This window comes from Alosa alosa, chromosome 21 (genome assembly GCF_017589495.1).
Source record: "Alosa alosa isolate M-15738 ecotype Scorff River chromosome 21, AALO_Geno_1.1, whole genome shotgun sequence".
In the NCBI taxonomy this organism is placed as follows: domain Eukaryota; kingdom Metazoa; phylum Chordata; class Actinopteri; order Clupeiformes; family Clupeidae; genus Alosa; species Alosa alosa.
This window is the reverse complement of record NC_063209.1, coordinates 25,810,316-25,828,941: the sequence shown is the minus strand read 5'-3', so window position 1 is coordinate 25,828,941 and position 18,626 is coordinate 25,810,316. Positions and strand designations below refer to the sequence as shown.

General features: G+C 44.1%; 1 protein-coding gene across 1 annotated transcript in view; it reads left to right on the top strand.

Annotated features, from left to right (window-relative positions):
• nfkb1 (nuclear factor of kappa light polypeptide gene enhancer in B-cells 1) overlaps positions 1-18,626 on the top strand; it is a 35,833-nt gene that overhangs the window by 11,712 nt on the left and 5,495 nt on the right. The window contains exons 7-20 of the mRNA XM_048230614.1: positions 533-696; positions 3,186-3,344; positions 6,045-6,149; positions 8,311-8,402; positions 8,582-8,720; positions 10,658-10,810; positions 11,186-11,281; positions 11,601-11,792; positions 12,341-12,482; positions 13,153-13,267; positions 13,439-13,640; positions 15,496-15,665; positions 16,171-16,273; positions 18,101-18,240. Of these exons, the coding sequence (XP_048086571.1) occupies positions 533-696; positions 3,186-3,344; positions 6,045-6,149; positions 8,311-8,402; positions 8,582-8,720; positions 10,658-10,810; positions 11,186-11,281; positions 11,601-11,792; positions 12,341-12,482; positions 13,153-13,267; positions 13,439-13,640; positions 15,496-15,665; positions 16,171-16,273; positions 18,101-18,240 (1,972 nt within the window). The remainder of the gene's footprint in view (positions 1-532; positions 697-3,185; positions 3,345-6,044; positions 6,150-8,310; positions 8,403-8,581; positions 8,721-10,657; positions 10,811-11,185; positions 11,282-11,600; positions 11,793-12,340; positions 12,483-13,152; positions 13,268-13,438; positions 13,641-15,495; positions 15,666-16,170; positions 16,274-18,100; positions 18,241-18,626) is intronic.

Sequence of the window (18,626 nt, the reverse complement as noted above, 5' to 3'; positions counted from 1 at the left end):
TTTGCTGTTTCTACCTGCTAGCATTCATTTGTTCCCTATGTTGTTCTTTAATATGAAGCAGCTGCAGCAACTTCGTGTTTAATGAGTGATGCGTAAATGTAGCAAAGTCCACTTCTCCAACCAAAATAGGTGTAAACAATGGCTTGGTTGCTATCTGTTCACCAACACATGTATGCTACTGTCAGCCAATATAGAGTTTGATAGGGGACAACGTATTTATACTTCATACCTATTTTGCTGGCTAGAACATCTCTTATTACTTTCCAGTCAATTATTTCACTGATATGTGTTTCTCAGTACAGTGAGAGTGATAGAAGTGATTTGTTTGTGAAAGATTTGTGACCAGCACAGAAAATTTAGACAATTGAACATTTAGACAAATTGTTGGTACAGTAAATCACACTTATGCAGTACATATTTACAAAACTGCAGCATTCAGTTCAAATCAGCATTATACAGTACATTAGATTTTGGTGAGCCCCACCTTTATGAGCTTTCTTGTCACTAATTCATTGTATGATATTCCACACAGTTTTCCCAACCTGGGAATCCTGCACGTGACCAAGAAGAACGTGACCAAGGTGCTGGAGGAGCGGATGACGGAGGCCTACCGGATGGGCTACAACAGCGGAGTGGTCATCCACCCGGAGATAGACGCATGCCAGGGGGAGGTGCGCCTGCCCCGCGAACTAACAGGTCAGTCAGCAGATCAGGCTGCACCATCTTATAATTAAGCAATAACCCCCGAGAGGCCGTAGGTAACGCTGATTCTACAACAGCTAAGGGGCGTTGTTAGGCACGACGCGCTAGCGGAGTCGAGACGCAGCTACTTCAACTTTTGTATCAAGTTATGGTAGCACAGTAGCCTGATGAGCCAGACCCACATTAAAATGTAGGGTCTGGGCACTCACCGTTCGCAGTGCTCAGTCCGAGGGGCGGGATAATCAGTTGTCTTTCAAATTCCCTCTGCACGCAATAGGACAGCGGCAGCGCTATGAGTCCCATGCGTTTCCCACCAGCGGAGCTAGTTGGCTAGTTCAAACGTTTCCCAACTTTAATAAAAGCTTAACTCGTGTCACACTGTTCGCCAGCAGCAACATCCATCTTATTTGTTTTCAAGTTGCAGGGAATTCAAGCCAAACCGTTGCAACTGCCATCAATCATTATGTTAAGCCCACCTAACGACTATACACGATTTTATTGGCCTGATTAAGTTTCGATTTCTGGAGCTCACAAGCCAACTGAGAGTTGCTAGACTAGCCCTGACAGCAAATGTAATTTGCTGCCGCTAGGGGCGCGTCTAGATTTCTAGGCTAGTAGCACAGTAATATAAAACGAAATGCGGTCAAGGTGTATGTTCATGTTGCATTTAACAACGGCATTGAACGCGTTCCAGCCAATCACAATCAAGGACCGGAACAGGATCAGTTTTAGAATGGGAGTTTTAAAAGTTTATGGCACCAGGGCACCAGATAAATGTTTCGACTTCAGATTTCATTGTACATTCAGACGCAACACCTAAATGCTAAACACTAAACACTAAATAAATGGTTTTCAGTGTTTGTCTGAATAGCTAAATAGATTTGCGTAATAAATGGTTCTCAGTGTTTGTCTGAATGGCTGAATAGATTTGCATAACTGATTATTTTTGTTTGGCTTATTAGTGAATGTTAAAGAGATCGTACTTGAGTATGTTGATATGAGTAAGTGTTGTCATAGCAATGCAATGCCGTGTGTGTGTGTGTGAGCATTGGTAGTATTGGCAAATATTAATTGAATGTTGATTTTCTCTTGCCCAATATGTTTGTTTTGACTGAAAAGGACACTGCCACATGCCAAAAGGTTGTAAGACAATGTGGTGCGGCTGGCATTGTGCTTACTTTTTTATGGATTGAGGTCTGGACTGGAATGTTTGGGATCATTTTGTGGTTTAATTGTCCAACATCAAATCAATATTTACCAGGCATGTGAATAATGTTGTTCCTAACTGTATATTACAGTTTTTCTCGATTGCTTTGACCTGCTTAAGAAAACTAGGATCCACTTGGTCTTCATGAACACTTTATTTGCACAGCAGAAGTCATCTCTTTCGAATGTGTTCATACATTTTCATTGGGTTCACACATTTCTCACACCCTTTTGCAAAACAGTTAACACAGATGTCATTCAAAAAACCCAAACTATTGGTTTTTCCTGTGCTAAACAAAAGGAAAACATCTTTTCACAGGTGGTATAGATTCCTTGCATAAGTCTGAATCTCTGATACACCTGTGTGAAACTTCTTTGCACAATTCTTCAATCAGCAATCATTCATTATCCATAAGAGATGCCATGTCTGTTCAGTGTTGCTATTTGTAAGTATGGATCTAATGCACATTTAGACAAAGTACTGTATTGCCTATTTGGCGAAGAAAGCAGTACAAAAGGTGTTTACTGTAGGTCTATTTTGATGAAAAATGACAAGTTGTAGTTCAATGAAATTTGTCTTGCCTAGGTGTTTACTGCAGGTCTTACATGTCAATGACAGTTACATCTTGGGAGGAATAAATAAATTATTTTTTATTCAGTACATTTTGTCTTTTCACAGTTTTCTCTGATACCAGAAAAATTAGAGAAATGGAACAGACATAGCAAAAATGCTCATTTTGAGAACTTTATTTTGCATTTTGTTGTCCAGTGTGTAATGATTGTTTGAAATTTGACGACAGGATGTGTTGTTTGAAGGCAAGATTTGCTTTAGCTGCATATTTTAAATGTTTTGAGAGAGTAACAGTCTTTTGCAAGCAAAATGTGTCATTTTGGCCAGAGTGCTTTTGTTCAGACACGGGTGTTAACTGTTTTGAGAATATGATGTCAGAGTTGACAAGCATCAAAACGATCGAGAAAAACTGTAATGACAGATTAAAATCATTAAAAATTGTGTTTATATTGTTGCCAGGAAATGTTGACGTGACATTAGGGTGCTTGTGGCTTTTCATGGTGCTTAATTTAAATTCTGTGAAATAATGTTTTTGAGTGCAGATTTCCAAAATACACTGCGCTGTTGAAGTTTCTGATTGTGTAAAAATGTGCTTGTGTACATTTGCTCCGAGAGTAGCTAAGCATGCTGTGTACGTTGGTGCTTGTGCATGCTCACGTGTGTGTGTGTGTGTGTGTGTGTGTGTGTGTGTGTGGTGTCTTGGCAGAGCACCAGAAGAGCATCATCGCTACAGCGGCGACACACCAGTCCAAGGAGATGGACCTGAGCGTGGTGCGGCTCATGTTCACAGCCTTCCTTCCGGACAGCGACGGGGGATTCTCACGCAGACTGGACGCGGTGGTGTCAGAGCCCATCTACGACAGCAGTGAGTGAGACACACACACACACACACACACACACAAAAGCAGTTGATGTGAGTACTGCTGTACAAAGTGAGGTTACTGGCCTGTCCAGCTATTGCAGCACTGGACAGGGACACATTGGGCGGTGTATCTATGGTTTCAGTAGTAATATGATCTTTTGCAATCAGTGGTTTCTCCTGAAGTTACCTGGATAAGCCACAAACTTTGCTTCGTAGTAGACCTCTCTGTAGCCTACTGTGACTCAAGCATATTGTCGCCATTCTGTCCAAACCTCTGTTTCATTTTTATTTGTGTGTGTCGCTTTATGTTACGTAAGGATCCCTGTCTTCAGGGACACAGAAAGTTGAAGTTGAAAGTGAAGATGAACGTGTTTTGTCTTAGTCTGACCTATACACTATTTCACTTTTTCACAGATCTGTCTGTCCAGTCTTTCACCACATCATTTGTAAATAGCTAACTGGAGATGTTGATGTCCAGTAATTATTTCACATTATCCCACTCTTGGTGTGTTGTGGTGTGACATCCATTTAAGTATCCCCTGTTCTGTAGCCATCTATTTAGACATTTGTTAAAAAAAACTCAACCATTGAATCCCTTTGGTGTTGTATGTATAGGATATACTGTTTAAACGTGTCTGTTTGTCTGTGTGCATATATTTATATTTATGGGCATGTCTGCCACATACCAGTCAAAACAAAGGATGTGAAGGATGACTAAGTCTTTGGTATGTAAACATATTGCTTAACAGTGTTTCACTGGCAGGATGCAGTTTTGTGTAATAGAGGCCACACTTGATTTATTTTTTACAGACATGGTACAGAAGTTGTTAGTCTAAAAGATGCTGACAGTTATTTAGTAAATCTCTCTGAATCCTAAACATGGAAGTTTATTTTAAATAGTATTAGTAGTAAGTATGCAGCAGTCCTCCTGTCTGAAAAGGTGCTAACTAGATGTGTTTACTCCAGGCAAAATTGAGAAATGAGAAGTTGTGTCATCTCTGTGTGGTTGCTTTCCTTAAAAAGATGATTGATGGTGTTGCATAGACACACCTTAGTAGAGAATTAGACACTGATGAGCTCTTTAGACTTCTGTTGCACTATGTTTTGTTTACTTAATGCCAAGGGGATTTCAGTGGAGTCTCTTCCCATGTATTCATTACAAATGACACACTAGAGCTGGTTGAAAAGAATTGACTGAATTGAAAAGCATTTGAAATGGGAAGCTAATTCCGCTGGAATGTAAATGAGTAGGCCATGAACCGATGACCATGACGTGCACCGACTCAGCCGGAGGAGCCGACTGTTATCGGGCGGCATCAAACCGGGGTCTCACCGGGGCGCCCTGCTCGGCCACGAGGAAGGGCAGATGGCTGATGTCAACGTCCAAAACATCACCATGATTTTTTCCTCGCCCCTCGTCACACACACACACGCACGCACACTCGTCAGGGCTGCAGTAGTCTGTTAGGGTGTGATGAGTGATCGCTATGTAAATCAGTAGGGCCCAAATGAGGAAGTGAGTGGCCCAGGCTGAATAGCTGTGCCAAAGGGAAGTTACCTAAACACACACACTCACACACACACACACACACACACACACACACACCACACACTCACACACACACACACACACACACACACACACACACACACACACACACACACACACACACACACACACACACACACACACACACACACATACACACATACACACACACACACACACACACACTCACACTCACACTCACACACACACACACACACACACACACACACACACACACACACACACACACACACACACACACTGTTAAGATTGGCACAGCAAACACGCGTGTTGAGGTGACATGGGTGTCGGCCCTACTCTGCTGACGGCGTGTAAACAAGAGTGCGGCGGTCACAACGTGGCCTTCGTTGTCATTTATCCGTTTTTTTTTTTCCATGTCATTCAACACCGTTGTTTGAAAATTTGAGAAATAAAACCACATCAGGTTTCACTTCTGCAGAAGCGCACTCCAGATTTGCCATAAGCCTCAGGTTCAGAAAGAGGAATTAAAAAAAACATGGGCCCTGTGTCATCTTCCTGCTGATGGGCGGAAAGTAAAAAAAAGGAGGTGTAGTTCTACACTTTCATTTTCCCCCTGTTTCTCCCCGTCTCTCCCCACATGTTTGGGACTTTGTTCTTCTCTTTGTTGACAGTAGCCTCAGCATTAGCATGTGGTTTTGCTGTTTTGGGGTCGAGTGTGACAAGTATAGTGGTGTCTGGCGGACTCTCTCCAGTTAAGTGCCAAACTGAGAAGCTTCCAGTCCTGATGTTGTGGGGAATTTGAGGCAGGACACCTCCTCTGCTGTAATGGAGAAATAACATAATGACACTGGTGATTAACACTTATAACAAGTAAGGGATAATGTATCGCCCGCCGGTCATTATCTGGAAATACAAAGCGGTCATTTTTCGCAGAGGTCAATATAAAGTAGTATTGAACCTCCGAATGTTGGTCTAAGGAACTTTCTGCAGCATTCTGAAGAACTTTATAACAATCACAAAACAGCCTTATGACCCCCCCCCCCCCCCCCCCCCCCCCTCCTCCTTTGGCTTTCTCTCTCACTCTCATTCTATCTCTATACCTCTCTTTCTATCTCTCTCACTCCATCATTGTCTCTCTCCCATTTTCTCCTGATTCTGTCTCTGTTTCGCAGAAGCCCCAAACGCCTCCAACCTGAAGATCGTCCGTATGGACCGGACAGCAGGCTGTGTGACAGGAGGAGAGGAGGTCTACCTCCTGTGTGACAAAGTTCAGAAAGGTGAGCAACTCATGTCTTGAGTTTAATCACCGGTAACGAGTGGAACACAAATAACCAGAAATGTTGGACATTGGACTGGGCGAGGGGGGGGGGGGGGTGTTGATAGGGGTCATCAACAGCTACCCAGAGTCCATGTGCCATCAGTTAAGTCGTTATTTATGAGATGAAAACCAATAACAAGAAACATCCGCATTGGGAGGGGGAGGGAGAGGGGGGTGATGAGGGGGTCACCAACAGCGTCCCTGTAGAGTCCCTGTGTGTGATCCACACGGATGGCACATGTTCCGACCCGTAGATCCATGTGATCCGCGCCGTCATCCCACCCTGCGCTGTCGCCGGAGGAAGTCCTCTGGCCCAAGCCGAGCTTTCCAGACTCGGGGAATTCCCCCTCCATTATGCAAATGCACCAGGAAAGAGGAAGAGAAGCCAGAGAGCTGCTCTCCTTCTCTCTCTCTCTCCCCCACCCTCTCACTGGCTCCCTCTCTCTCTCTCCCTTCCCCCCTCTCTATCTCTCCCTCTCTCCCTCTCTCTCTCTCTCTTTCTCTCTCTCACTCACTCTCTCTCCCTCTCTCTCTCTCTCTCTCTTTCTCTCTCTCACTCACTCTCTCTCTATCCCTCCCTCTCTCTCTCTCAATTCAATTCAATTCTCTCTCTCTCTCTCTCCCTCTTCACTTGCTCTTTCTCTCTCTCTCTCCCCCACCCTCTCACTGGCTCCCTCTCGCTCTCTCTCCCTCCCTCCCTCTCTCTCTCTCTCTCGCTCTCCCTCCCTCCCTCTCTCTCTCTATCTTTCTCTCCCGTCCTCTCACTGGCTCTCTCTCCCTCTTCACTCGCTCTTTCTCTCTCTCTCTCTTTATCTCTCTCAATCACTCTCTCTGTATCTCTCTCCCCCGCCCTCTCACTGGCTCCCTCTCGCTCTCTCTCTCCCTCCCTCCTTCCCTCTCTCTCTCTCACTCTCTCTCTCTCTCTATCTATCTCTCCCCCACCCTCTTACTGTCTCTCTCTCTCTCTCTCTCTTCACTTGCTCTTTCTCTCTCTCCACTGGTTCCTGAATATGTGTTACTTTTCTAAATATATATTAATAGGAAATGGGAAATGGCAAGACGTCTTTAGAATTATACAAGTAAAGGATAGATGGATTGATTATTTCTTTCTTTAGATTTTACAGTTATTTACTTCCTTCTGTCTTTCTTCCTTCTGTTTTCTCTCTCACACTCTCTCTTTTTATCTTTATATCTGTCTGTCTGTCTCTCTCTTTCTCTCTCTCTGCTCTGAGATAGTGAGGTGTTAATGTTGTTTTCAGTGAGTAAGCCAAACAGGAAGAGAACACACACACACACACACACACACACACACACACACACACACACACACACACACACACACACACACACACACACACACACACACACGGGTTAACGTTTTTCCTCACCCCTCTGCAAACTCCTTCAATGTCCTGAAGAACCTGAATTACCACAAACAGTTAGTGCAGTTCTTGGATGGCTCTTAATCTTCAGTGATGTTAACTGATACACTTTGAAGCCAGCTGCCAAAAACAACAAGAGCGCACGGTGTAGATGACTGATACCCCTGCCATGCGCTGTTTGCATACATCTCCTGTGTTACAGCAGAGTGGCACTGACTCTGCTTATAAGGTCAGCTACTGAGGGTAATGGCTATCAGAAATGGTTCTTTGACATGGCAGTTATAATGATACACAGAAAAAAATGCGCTAAACTCTGTCTTATGTTATTGACAGCTAGTCAGCAGATGCTAGTCAGTCAGCAGATGCTAGCAGTAGCAGTAACGGCACCAGTAACTGCACTCTGCACACTGCACTCTTTTGATGCCATGCACCAAGATCATGTCAGAGGTAATGGAAAGATTACCAACCCAATTTGCATGGCCAATTGCACTCGTTGAGAAGTAGAAATCCTTTGGCCACTCTCACTTTTCTGCTAAAGTAAGTTGCATTCAGAGGCAATTCCTGGGCCACTTTCTCTGGTACCCCCATTTGATGGGTTTATTCTCTAATAAAGTGTAGTAATCTTTCACTAACATGATTTTCATCATTCATCAATATGTTTTTATGATTTCAACCTCACTATCATCCCTTTGATCAGTGTAATCGTCGTCACTCACTGTTTTTTTTGTTTTTATGTAGATGATATTCAGGTGCGCTTCTATGAAGAGGGAGACAATGGCCTTACCTGGGAAGCGTTCGGTGACTTCTCACCCACTGACGTCCACAGACAGGTCAGAGCCTAGCCTAACCTAACCTAGCTTAACCCAAACCCAGTTCCGTTTCACAAGATCTGTGCATCCTTTAATCCATAAAGTGCACCAGTCCAAGACACTTAAATTGACCTTGAGTCCCGTTATGATCAGACCTAGATTAACTAATGTTATTCTGTTCTATGCTTCCTGTCTCGCAGTTTGCTATCGTCTTTAAGACCCCAAAGTACAGAGACTTGAACCTTCAGAAGCCAACCTCTGTATTTGTTCAGCTGAAGAGGAAGTCGGACAACGAAACTAGTGAACCCAAGCCCTTCACCTACCATCCGCAGATCATAGGTGATTAACATAGTTACAGTATGCTGACTTGCTTCGCAACCACTGATGCAACCACTACTAACTGCTACTACTGTCCTTAAGTACAGGCATACAGAAAGACGTCTCTTATGTTTGTGTAATATACAGTAGAGAAGGATAGTATATTAGCCTGACGTAGTCATACTCAATTCTAGTCAGAATATGAGTCTGATACTGCTCCATTGGTAATTATGGGGCGTGTTTCAACCGATACAGGGGGGGAATGCCTCTGCACTCAATTGGATAGACCTAACCAATCAGAGCAACAAAATAGCTTACCGTGAGGTGTAGGAAGAAAACACACAAACCATTCTTTCTTCTCCTATATCCCCTCCGTTTTTAAAAATAATTCTGTTGAACAGTGATATGCTACAAACATGTTAAACAGCTGGGAAAGGCTGTCGCAAATCCCTCGAACAGGTGGTGGTCAATCAGAGATTTCAAACGAACGAGGGAACATGTCGCAATGCAACAGCGTTGTTTTCCCTTAATGAAAGTGAAACCACGGGTTTTCCCACATCTCAACTTTGGCCAAAGTTTTCAGAAATAATCGTTTTCAATGATACAACCTCATTAAATAATATGAATTTTCCATATGGGGTCTTAAAAGCCATGTATCCTTCTAGCCACAGCGTTTTTGTTTCAAACATAAGCCTAATCAAAGCGTGCTCAGATGACGTGATAGACCAGGCGCTGTTGCTCACCTGTCCATCATCGTAAAGCCTGATTTGATTGGTCCGCCAGATATAGGGCAAGCATACTTCCACCACAATGGAACAATGCCAGACCGAACTTCCTGACCTCAAATGTTGTGGGCGGGACTAAGTTCGGAATGGCACCCAGGCTAATAGTATATAGTAGTACAGTAGTAATATATCATGTGAAGTTTATTTTCTCATTTTGGCAATTAACAAGCATATAATAAGCAGGAGAATGTATTTTCTGCTAGTTAATATCAGAAGATAAGCCTGTTCAGGATGAAATTATCTTCCGAAACTGACCGGCAAACCATGTGTTATCCATTACAGTGTAGAGTAAACATGTCATTATAAAACGGATAGTTTCGGTCCTTGATTAATATTGGTTGAATCGCGTTCGATGCCGTTGTATATTTTCCCGATATAGCACGGCTGAGACCGCATTTCGTTCTATATTAATGCGCTTATGAGGCATAACGATTACAATTCAAAGTTGCTGAGCAACAATTCCGAAGAATATACTAGCAGTGGAACTATTCTATGGGGACTCCGTATCCATATTTGTATCAATTTTTAATGTCCTATATGTGGTAGCCGTTTTATAAAAGCATTAAGCCCCGAGAGGCCGTTCTATATCGTGAATATATCACAGCTTCGCTTTGCTCGCTTTGTGCCTAGTAACAACACCCCTCAACTGTGCTATATTCACGACATAGAACGGCCTCTCGGGGCTTATTGCTTAAAGGGACACCAGGCGACGTTTAATGTTAATTAATCATTAATTAATTTAGTGTTAATTAATCATCTTCGTAAGTCGGTATATGGTTAAATTACTCATTACGGGCAAATGAAGGGCTCTCTCTTCCACCCCTACTGCCTGTAGGAAGAATATCCCACTTGCAAGTTCGGTGTATCCTACCGCCCGAATCGAAGCAGGATCAGTTTACAGCACAGAGGCAGGCTAACTAAACGCTTTAGAGATTGTTGCAAACGGTGTATAATGGCAGAGCCAAAAGAAGAAGCAGCTAAAACCCTTGACGGAAGACGCAAAGAAAAGGAAAAGAGCTTCAGACCGAGCGAGGGGGGAGTTTGGTAGAGAAAAAGCATCAGGCTTGCCTAGTGTCCCTTTAAAGAACATGTGAACAAGTGAATATGTAAAGTAAACTTCTCTGTTTTTTCTCCCTTGCGCTCCCTTCCACTCGTGTCCTTGGCTCCACACAGATAAGGAGGAGGTCCAGAGGAAGAGACAGAAGACGCTGCCTAATTTCCAGGACTACGGCGGAGCAGGGGGGATGTACCGGGGCGGTGGCGGGGGCGGACCGGCTACCGGAGGAGGGCCAGGCACGGGAGGAGGAGGAGGAGGAGGAGGAGGAGGTGAGTGTTACTCTTCTCGCTATCATCGTCTTCCAACAGATGCAGATGAAGATATTCTGTATCTGATATATTTTTTTATATAGTTTTTTTTACCCATTTTTAAAGTGTATTTTTTTTAGTAGATAACAGCATTAATATGTATAGTATAGTATGTCGTTAGTATAGTATAGTAAGTTATTATGTCGATAGTGTATATGAAGGTGGGATAGACCACTCTTTTTCTTCACCTTGTACAACCTGCAGATATGATGTAACAGAACTCTCTAACAGCCCTTTCAAACAGCCCCGCTCATATTATTGAATAGGATATATTGAACCAATTATTTTCTGGTTGTGTATGTGACTTTCCTTATGGGCTAATGGTATGTCCTGCAGGTTCCTACTACCACGGATACAACTTCCCAAACTACTCAGGATCAGGCTACACATTCGCCCCAGGCATGGGGGGTGGAGCTACCAACATCAAGCATGGTGAGTGGCTCTTAAACACTGATCTAGTCATTCAGCTCAGGCCAGGGGCTGCGTTTGTCCTGCGTATTTACACACTAAGAGCAGCAACAATAGAGCCGTCACTCAACCATGGCTGCCATGTTTTGTTGCTTTGTTGGCGTGTTACCTCTTCAAACATGACCTAGAGCTATACTGCCTGGTCCCTTAATGTAGCACTAGCAAACCACTCGCTAAGTCTCCCTCCACTCCCGTGTTAACTAACATGGAAAAATCCATAAAGGCATTATGATGTGATGGTACTGTATATGTTACTTGGCTATGCCTTCCATGTGGTCTGCAGCAACCACCCAACCTCATGTGGAGGACAGCGATAATGATAGTGATGCTGGTGGTGATGACGATGACGATGACCCAGCCTCAGGAGGTGTGGTTAGGATCGCCCCCCAGCCAGATGTTGGCATCCCCGGAGAGGCGACAGAATTTCGAGGGGTTTCTGCGGAAGAGGGTGACGAGACGGACAGGATGAACACAGGTGAGCTGACTTGGCCTTTACCTGTGAAGATATATTGTATGGTGATATGATAGTAATGGAAATAATGATTTTTACTTCATGATTTTTGTCAGTGTCTTTGCATCGATATTTAGTTGCTAATGTGCTCAGACAATGGCTGTGTCTCAAACCACCTACTTGCACACTTCAAATACTTAGTTTAAGTACATAGTGCAGATGACTCAAAAACTCTGAAAGTACCTGGATGACACCCTTATAATGGTCAAAAGTTTCAGTGTGGAACAATGGACATTACTCACACTAAACGGGACAATATTAGCCATCGGAAAGTGGACACTAAGGAAGTAAGGGCTCAGTACACACACACAGTGTACTGACGGAAGTATGCGGTTTGAGACACTATTGGGTCTATTGGGTCCCTGGATCGCTAGATTTTCATTTGTCTCATCTTTCTCTCTCTCTCTCTCTCTCTATTTATTTATCCCCCACTCCCTCCCTTTCTCCCTCCCTCTCTCTCTCTCCCTCTCTCTCTCTCTCTCTCCCCCTCCTTTTCTGATGTGTGTGCTCAGTGTGTCTCCTGGAGTCGCGCCTGGCCGACTTGGCTGAAAGGCAGGCGCTCGCTCTGCTCCAGTATGCGGTCTCTGGAGACCCGTGTGCGCTGCTGGCTCTACAGCGCCCCCTGATGACCGCACAGGATGAGGATGGAGACACGTGTGTACACTAAACCCCTCGACCTCTTACTATTACTAGTCCTGTGCAGGTCCAGGACACTAAAAACTAACCCCTTAGCCTCTTACTATTACTAGTTCTGTGAAAGACACTAAAAGCTAGCTTTGCAAATTGCTAAGGGTTTTTCTCCCATGGGGAAATGCTCAAAGATGCTACTAACAGTCCCCCGATGAAAGGGTCCCTGAATGACCCCTTAGGGACCTTCTGGTTAACCTCTTTATGACTGTGTTCACCACCAAGCCACATTGAGCCGGGCTTCTGCCAGCACAACCTTGCATTTAGAGGAGTGTTTTTCTAAGCATGCATGGCTCAAATTGTCATGGCTCGGAAGGCCACAGTATACTTCTGTAGATGCGTAGATATACGATACACACACTGTGATTGGGTGATGCAGCGTGTGCCGCTGAGAGACATGCCCGAGTGTGCAGTCTTTGGAAACACTGATGTATGCAGCTGTGGCCATATTGCACAAAACAAATATATACCGTTACATATACTTTGGCTTTGCTCTCTGTGCTGTCATGAACTATAACACCATTTTTAAAGCAGGAAGTGTCTCATCTCTCTCTCTCCCCTGCTCCCTCTCACTTTCTTACCCCTCCCCCTCTCTCTCTCTCTCTCTCTCTCTCTCTCTCTCTCTCTCTCTCTCTAGTGGGCTTCATCTTAGTGTTATCCACAGCCAGACAGACTCAGTCAGGAGTTTGACTCAGGTCATAACGGCCCTTCCAGGAGAGGACGTGCTCAACATGAGGAATGACCTCTACCAGGTTGTCCTGCAGACACACTCGCTCACACACACACGCACACACACACAGGGAAAAAAGTAATGTGTCAGTGGAATCAACCAAGCCAAACTCACTACGTTCAGTGTCCAAATCTTGACTATACAAGATGATTGTGTATTCATTGTTGTTGTTGTTTGTCTATTCCTTCCCCAGACCCCCTTGCACCTGGCGGTGATCACGCAGCAGACGGAAGCCATGGACGCCCTACTGGACGCTGGGGCGGAAGCCAGTCTCACCGATCGCCATGGCAACACGGCTCTGCACCTGGCTGCCCAGCAGAGGGAAGGGGGCATGATAGCCCAACTCCTGCGGCACGGTGGCATGGCGGAGCTGACGGACGTGCCCAACTCCATGGGTATGTCGCCACCACGCCACCTCAAAGGGCATGGATGGTTGAGGGACCAGTTCTGTTGCATTGCTGTCTGAGTTCTATGTATACATTTGGCAGTGATATGTTATCCCATGAAGAGCAGACTCACAATCAGCAGTGTGTAAGGCGGGGATCACATTAGCCAGCGGCATGCTGCAGGTTTGCTATTGTGCTCTATGGTTCGGCAGCGGAACGGTGGCAACGCTGAGCGTTGAACTTGGTTCAACTTGGTTGAACAGCGCGAGCGTATACAATTGACAAACCGATTGTGTTGCTTAGGAACGATACAAAACTTATTATGGTCTGAGCGTTGCGGTACGTTTGCCGCTGCCGCTTGCCGCTGGCTGATGTGATCCCCGCCTAAGAGTATGAAGAGGTGTATGGATAGTGTTTTTCCCCGTGTGTTTCTTTTGCTATGAAATGATATATCTCAAATGGCAAAGTATCAAGGTGATCGAAGGAATCCGACGTGACGTTAGAAGTTTAGTAGAAGCGCAGTATGTAATGACAGCCACCGATGTGAGCATGGCAACATGTTTTGACAGCCGATGACACATTACAGTGTGAATCACCACAGGAACCTATACCATCACTGGGATCTCCCCACATGGTCATGAAATGGTTAATAGCACTGTTTACGTGTTTTGTTGGCCAGTTTTTTCGAAATTATCCAAATCAAAGTGAAAATGATAGTACTGACTGTACTATGAAAATGATAGTACTGACTAGTGACTACTATGGAAATGATAGTACTGACTAGTGACTACTATGAAAATGATAGTACTGACTAGTGACTACTATGGAAATGATAGTACTGACTGTACCAGGGGTTCCCAAACTTTTCCACTACAAGGCCCCCCAAATACCACTAGGTTCTGGCCAAGGACCCCCTTGATGTGTTATTAAACCCATCGACAATACTACGGCAAATTTAAAAATACATTAAGCTAATCCTAATAATTATTTTAGCCACAAGCACCGCGAGTGGGCATTGCAGTGTAAAAAATTGTATTTGGGGCTTTCTGCTATATGAGAGCCATCACTCTACTATTATTCTCAGTCATTATCATGGAAAATGTAATGTTCAGATATGCGAGACATTATTATAATGGCATTGTATAACAACCCTCATAGTAATAGGTATATTTCAAAATTTTCAAATGTATATTTATTTATTGCTTTTATTTTTCCTTCCAACTTGCTGAGGCCCCCCTGGCACCCCCTCGCGGCCCCCATTTTGAAAACAACTGGACTGTACTATGAAAATAATAGCACTGACTAGTGACTACTATGAAAATGATAGCACTGACTAGTGACTAGTATGAAAATGATAGCACTGAAAGTGCTCTGGCGCTCTGAAGACAGCCAAGCACATACAGCTGAAAGTGTGTCCGCTATGTCTTCTCTGTGGTCAGGGCTGTGGTCAGACCATCATGCCATCTGTATTCAGGATCTCAGAGGCTCGCTCTCTCTCTCTGTCTCTCTGTCTTTCTCTCTCTGTCTCTCTCTCTCTCTCTCTCTCTCTCTCTCTCTCTCTCTCTCTCTCTCTCTAATCAAATGAATGAATGAATAAAGTAATTGTTGCCAAAGTTCTGGGTTTGACATATTGGGTATCATTGATGAGGGGGGGAAAAAAGAAGGAAAAGATGGGTATTAACTCTCTCTCTCTCTCTCTCTGTCTCTCTCTCTCTCTCTCTCTCTCTGTGTCTCTCTCTCTCTCTCTCTGTGTCTCTCTCTGTCTCTCTCTCTCTCTCTCTCTCTCTCTCTCTCTCTGTCTCTCTCTCTCTGTCTCTCTCTCTCTCTCTCTCTCTCTCTCTCTCTGTGTGTTGTCCCTGCGTAGGCCTCTGTGCTCTGCACCTGGCTGTGCTGGCTAACAGCCTGTGTGCGGTGCGGGCACTTCTTCAGGCCGGGGCCAGTGCCCACGTGCAGGAGCTCACCAGCGGACGCACACCACTCCACCTGGCCGTCGAGCTGGACAACGTCTCGCTCAGTGGCTGCCTGCTACTGGAGGTGTGTGTGTGTGTGTGTGTGTGTGTGTGTGTGTGCTTATATGACTATTTGTCTGTGCTAGTGGTAAAAATTGTTGCAACTAGAAGACATCAAATGGAATCCTACTAAGCACTAATCGTTTTCATAATACATAATAATATATATCTATGAAATGTTGTTTGATACTTTATCTATGACTGGATGTTTTTACAGTTTATCTGTAGGAAAAAACTAGCTGGTTCTTGTGTGGCCATGTTGTCTTACTGGCACGTTATACTAGGCACGTAACTGAAGCGTTCCCTTCAAGGACTAAAAATAGTTTTAATTTAATTCAGTTCCATTGATTATAGTAAAAGCTACTTGTTGCAGCAAACGCTTCGTGAACGGGACGCTTCAGTGTGTAGTCTGTCTGCTACGAGGCTTGTCCACTGATGTCTGGGCTCCGTGAACGGGACGCTTCAGTGTGTAGTCTGTTTGCTACAAGGCTTGTCCACTGATGTCTGGTCTTGGTGTTGTGTCGGAGCAGGGCAACGCTGATGTGGACTCCTGCACTTACAACGGCTCCACCCCTCTCCATATCGCAGCCGGACGTGGATCTGTCAAGCTCAGTGCTCTACTTATGGCTGCAGGTAAGCTCAGTGCTCTACTCATGGCTGCAGGTAAGCTCAGTGCTCTACTCATGGCTGCAGGTAAGCTCAGTGCTCTACTTATGGCTGCAGGTAAGCTGGCGGATTCACACAGAGCTGAAGGATTTTTAAAAAAGTGCTATAAAACAGTATTTTTTTATACATCTCAAATGTAAGTGGTTCGCACTCTGAAAAAAAGACTAGACAAAGTCTTACAAAAAAGGAGCAACTGGTTTTAATAGAGCAAGAGCAGACGTTTCAGCCATCCGGCTATAGATAAAGTTTAAGTGTTTTGTAAGACTTTGTCTAGACTTTTTGTCAGAGTGCGAACCACTTACAGCTTCATCTTTACATTATTGGTTCTTACGCACCTGGACTTAGAAACTGTCATATAAGCGCAACAATATTTCTCTGCCTACATCTCAAATGCGACATGTTACGTTCACATTATGTCAAGAATATGCAATTAAATGCTCGTAATTCCATCCTCAAGCTGAGAACCACATCTCTTTTTAAAAGGCATGATGTTTTGCCTGTGGAGTGTGGGTGAGAACTGATCGAGCCTCTCCAAAAATGAAACTTTGAAACTAATTTATAGACACTCTCATTCTGTTCCAAGAGGGTTTCCGCTTGAAACCTTCAAAATCAACACAGATATTTTTAAATGAAAATGAACCAGACTTTAGCGTAATGCTCTACAATTTTTATTTCTATGTCCCCAAATGACCATTAGCTCAGTGTTGTCTTATTGTGTCACTGGAAATGCCTTAGGAACACACGTGTTCTTTATGCAGTTGAAAGGGTCTATAGAATGAACTGCAGTGCAAATGGACTAGTCATCTCTCCTTTATGGCAGATAAGTGTCTGTAGTAGGCCTTACTAAAAACTTACACCCAAGACAGGCTGTGGTGACAGACAGATTAATTTGGATGGCAAAAAATGAAATCAGTATCTGTAAAAACAAAAACTGGCACCCAAGACTGGTTGTTTGGATGCCGCAGTGACAGATTAAAAAGGATAACATGGAATTAAACACAGGATGTTTATTTATATTATACAGGATGTTTAATGTCTGAATAGGCATTGCTGTTCCAAAGAATAATCTTGGAAACAGGATATGTCTATAAATGATTTCATGAATAAGACATAAACATTTTATGTCCCAGCATCTTGTTAAAGTCCAATGGGGTTTTTTTTGTTGCTGAATGAGAGAACTATGATGACGCATGCATGTCCATCCCAACAGTGGTGTAGGTATTGCAAAGACAATGTCCCTGTTAGAGTGTGGACCCACTGTCTCGACACCAGGGCACCGTGCCCACAGTGCAGAACAGCCAGGCGCCATGACCAGTGTCTTCGTCACAGCCACACCCTGACAGTTTGGTCAGGAGGGTTGCTGTGCCACCACTCTGCGTGGTGTACCCCCCCCACACACACACACACACACACACACACACACACACACCACTCCCTCAAACTTTCCTCCATTGGACAATGGGAGCCGCACTGTGACCCACAGTGTTAGCCCAATGCGTTAGCCCAGGAAGCAGTGAGGTCATGCGAGTTGAAGGCACAGAAAGCGTAGTGATATCTCAACTTAATAAGCTCTGCTCCTGCATTCCTGTTCCTGATTAACTCTTCTTATTACGCCTCTGAAAGAATGTGTGAAGAGTTGAAAATTGTATCAGTCATGGATGAATCTCAAAAGGAAAATGTTGTGTATTCCATGACTGGCAAATCTATTTTAGTTTGTTTACTGGTCTGCAGTGTTAGTAAGGTAATCAAGGAATGAAGGTGTTTATTTTTGGGTGTTTACCATCTCGTCTGCAGGGGCAGACCCTCATAAGGAGAACTTTGAGCCGGTTTTCTTCAGAGAAGATGAGGACACCAGCAAGCAAGCCATGGAGGATGAGGAGGACGAAGGCTTCATCCCTGGAATGACTCCTCTGGACATGGCTGCCTCCTTAGAAGTCAGTACATAACTACCCACAATTCCTTGCTTCTGTCTCTTCAGTTAAGACTCCTTTATACGTAGAGTACATACAATATAAACCCTGTGCTTGAAACATCCACTTATTCAAAAGTCAGTACATAAGTTAAGACTTCTGTATACATACACATCATCTAAGACTCCTATCTACATATAGTACATAAAAAAAAACCTGTGCTTGGAACATCCATGTATTGACTACATAGTGCACTATATAATATATGTGCTATGTACTAAATTACTATATGGTGGTGGCTGTGCATGAGCATGAGGTTCCGAGCACTTACGAATCAACTTAAGTAAGAAACTTAACTCTCCTTTGGTGATTCCTTGTTCCTTGTTCCTCTGTGGGATGCTTTTTCTCAT